The sequence below is a fragment of the Protobothrops mucrosquamatus genome, unplaced genomic scaffold, assembly GCF_001527695.2.
Source record: "Protobothrops mucrosquamatus isolate PMUCROS unplaced genomic scaffold, P.Mucros_1.0 scaffold7553, whole genome shotgun sequence".
NCBI classification, from domain to species: Eukaryota; Metazoa; Chordata; class Lepidosauria; order Squamata; family Viperidae; genus Protobothrops; species Protobothrops mucrosquamatus.
The window spans coordinates 27952-29634 of record NW_015393353.1 but is presented as its reverse complement, the minus strand read 5'-3'; the positions used below and the strand labels follow the sequence as shown (position 1 = coordinate 29634).

Below are 1683 nucleotides of genomic sequence, written 5' to 3'. Positions count from 1 at the left end.
TCTTATGCTTTCCGAGGTTTGATATTGAACGAAAAAAATTTCCACACTCGATGCACTGATAGGGTTTCTCCCCTGTGTGGATTATCTGATGTAGAAAAAGACTTTTCTTTAGAGCAAAACATTTCTCACAATCGTTACATTTATAAGGTTTTTCTCTTGTGTGCGTCTTTTGGTGTGTCCAAAGTGTGGAATGACTCCCAAATCGTTTCTCACATTCTGGGCATTCATGGGGTCTTTCCCCAGTGTGGATTTTCTGATGTTCCCGCAGGGATGATTTCCTGGAAAAACATTTCCCACATTCCAGACATTCATAAGGTCGCTCCCCAGTGTGGACTGTCTGATGTCGCTGCAGGACTGATTTCCTGGAAAAACATTTCCCACATTCTAGGCACGTTCTGCTTTCCTCCTCTGTGTGTGTTTTATGATGTTTGCAAAGTGATGAACTCCGAGTGAAACATTTTCCACACTCTAAGCATTTATAAGGTTTTATTTCCATGTGGATTTTCCCGTGGATTTTGAGACTTGTTTTTCGAACAAAAGATTTCCCACACTACAAACAGTAATAAGATTTTTATCCAGTGTGGATTTGTTGATGTTCAAGCATCTCTGAGTTCTGAGAAAAGCAAAGCCCACATTGCACACAATTGCAGGGGTTTCTCTTCAGTTGGGCTGTTCTGAGGCCTGGAAAAACACTGAGGCCTTCCTGAGGTCTCTTTCCCTGGTGGATACGCTAAGGAGCTCCGATGTCCCAGCCTTTAGCAAAATGCTTCCCACACTCTCCACATTTGTAGGGCTTCAGTCCGGGATGGCTCCGGAGATGTTTGGCAAAGCTCCACAACCACGAGACGAGTTTCCACACTTCAAACACAGATGGGATCTATTCCTGATGTCCAGCGTCCTGATAATCAAAAGGAGGGATTTGTGAGTTACGGCCCTCTCTAAGCAGTATACAGAATCAGCATATTGCCCCCCAACAATCTGGGTCCCCATTTTACTGATGTCGGAAGGATGGAAGACTGAGTCAACCTTGAGCCAGTGAGAATCGAACTGCTGGCAGTCGGCAGAATTAGCCTGCAATACTGCATTCTATGAAGCAGGCTAATTCTGCTTCATAGGCGTGAACTTAAATGGACTCCAGAAGATGGTAGAGGACAGGAAGACCTAGAGGAACGTTGTCCATTGGGTTGTGATGGGTCGGACACGACTTCGCAATTAACAACAACTGTATTCTAACCACTGCGCTATTTTCAGTGCCACTGTAACTTCGAACAGCCACTAAGCAAACTGTTGTAAGTCGAGGACTACCTGTATTTTAACACTTTCCCTTTTTTTGGTCATCAGGTTTTTGACACCTTGCTAGGCGACTGGTGGTACTCGAATATTGCCATATCTTAAAAGTGGAACAACCTGTGAAAAGGTTGAAAAGCCCTGGTATAGGATCTCCTGCTTGAGGAGCGGGTTGGACTACAAGATCTCCAAGATTACACCCCGCTCTATTCTGATTGATAAAACCCACCAAGGGGCTGCCACATTCTTTGACATTCTGACTAAATTATAGACCAGCAAAATGCTGTAGGCATAGTATACTTAGATTTCAGCAAGACATTCGACAACCTGTATCTTGGTAAGGTAGACAAATATGGGATAGACAGCATCACCACCAGATGGATTTGTAATGAGCTG

The 1683-nt window shown here is 44.1% G+C and overlaps 1 protein-coding gene across 1 annotated transcript in view; it reads right to left on the bottom strand.

Annotated features, from left to right (window-relative positions):
- LOC107300592 (zinc finger protein 91-like) overlaps window positions 1-1683 on the bottom strand; it is a 23590-nt gene that overhangs the window by 5158 nt on the left and 16749 nt on the right. The window contains exons 2-3 of the mRNA XM_029287020.1: window positions 468-550; window positions 48-362 (exon numbers count right to left, since the gene is read on the bottom strand). Coding sequence (XP_029142853.1) covers window positions 48-362; window positions 468-550 — 398 coding nt within the window. The remainder of the gene's footprint in view (window positions 1-47; window positions 363-467; window positions 551-1683) is intronic.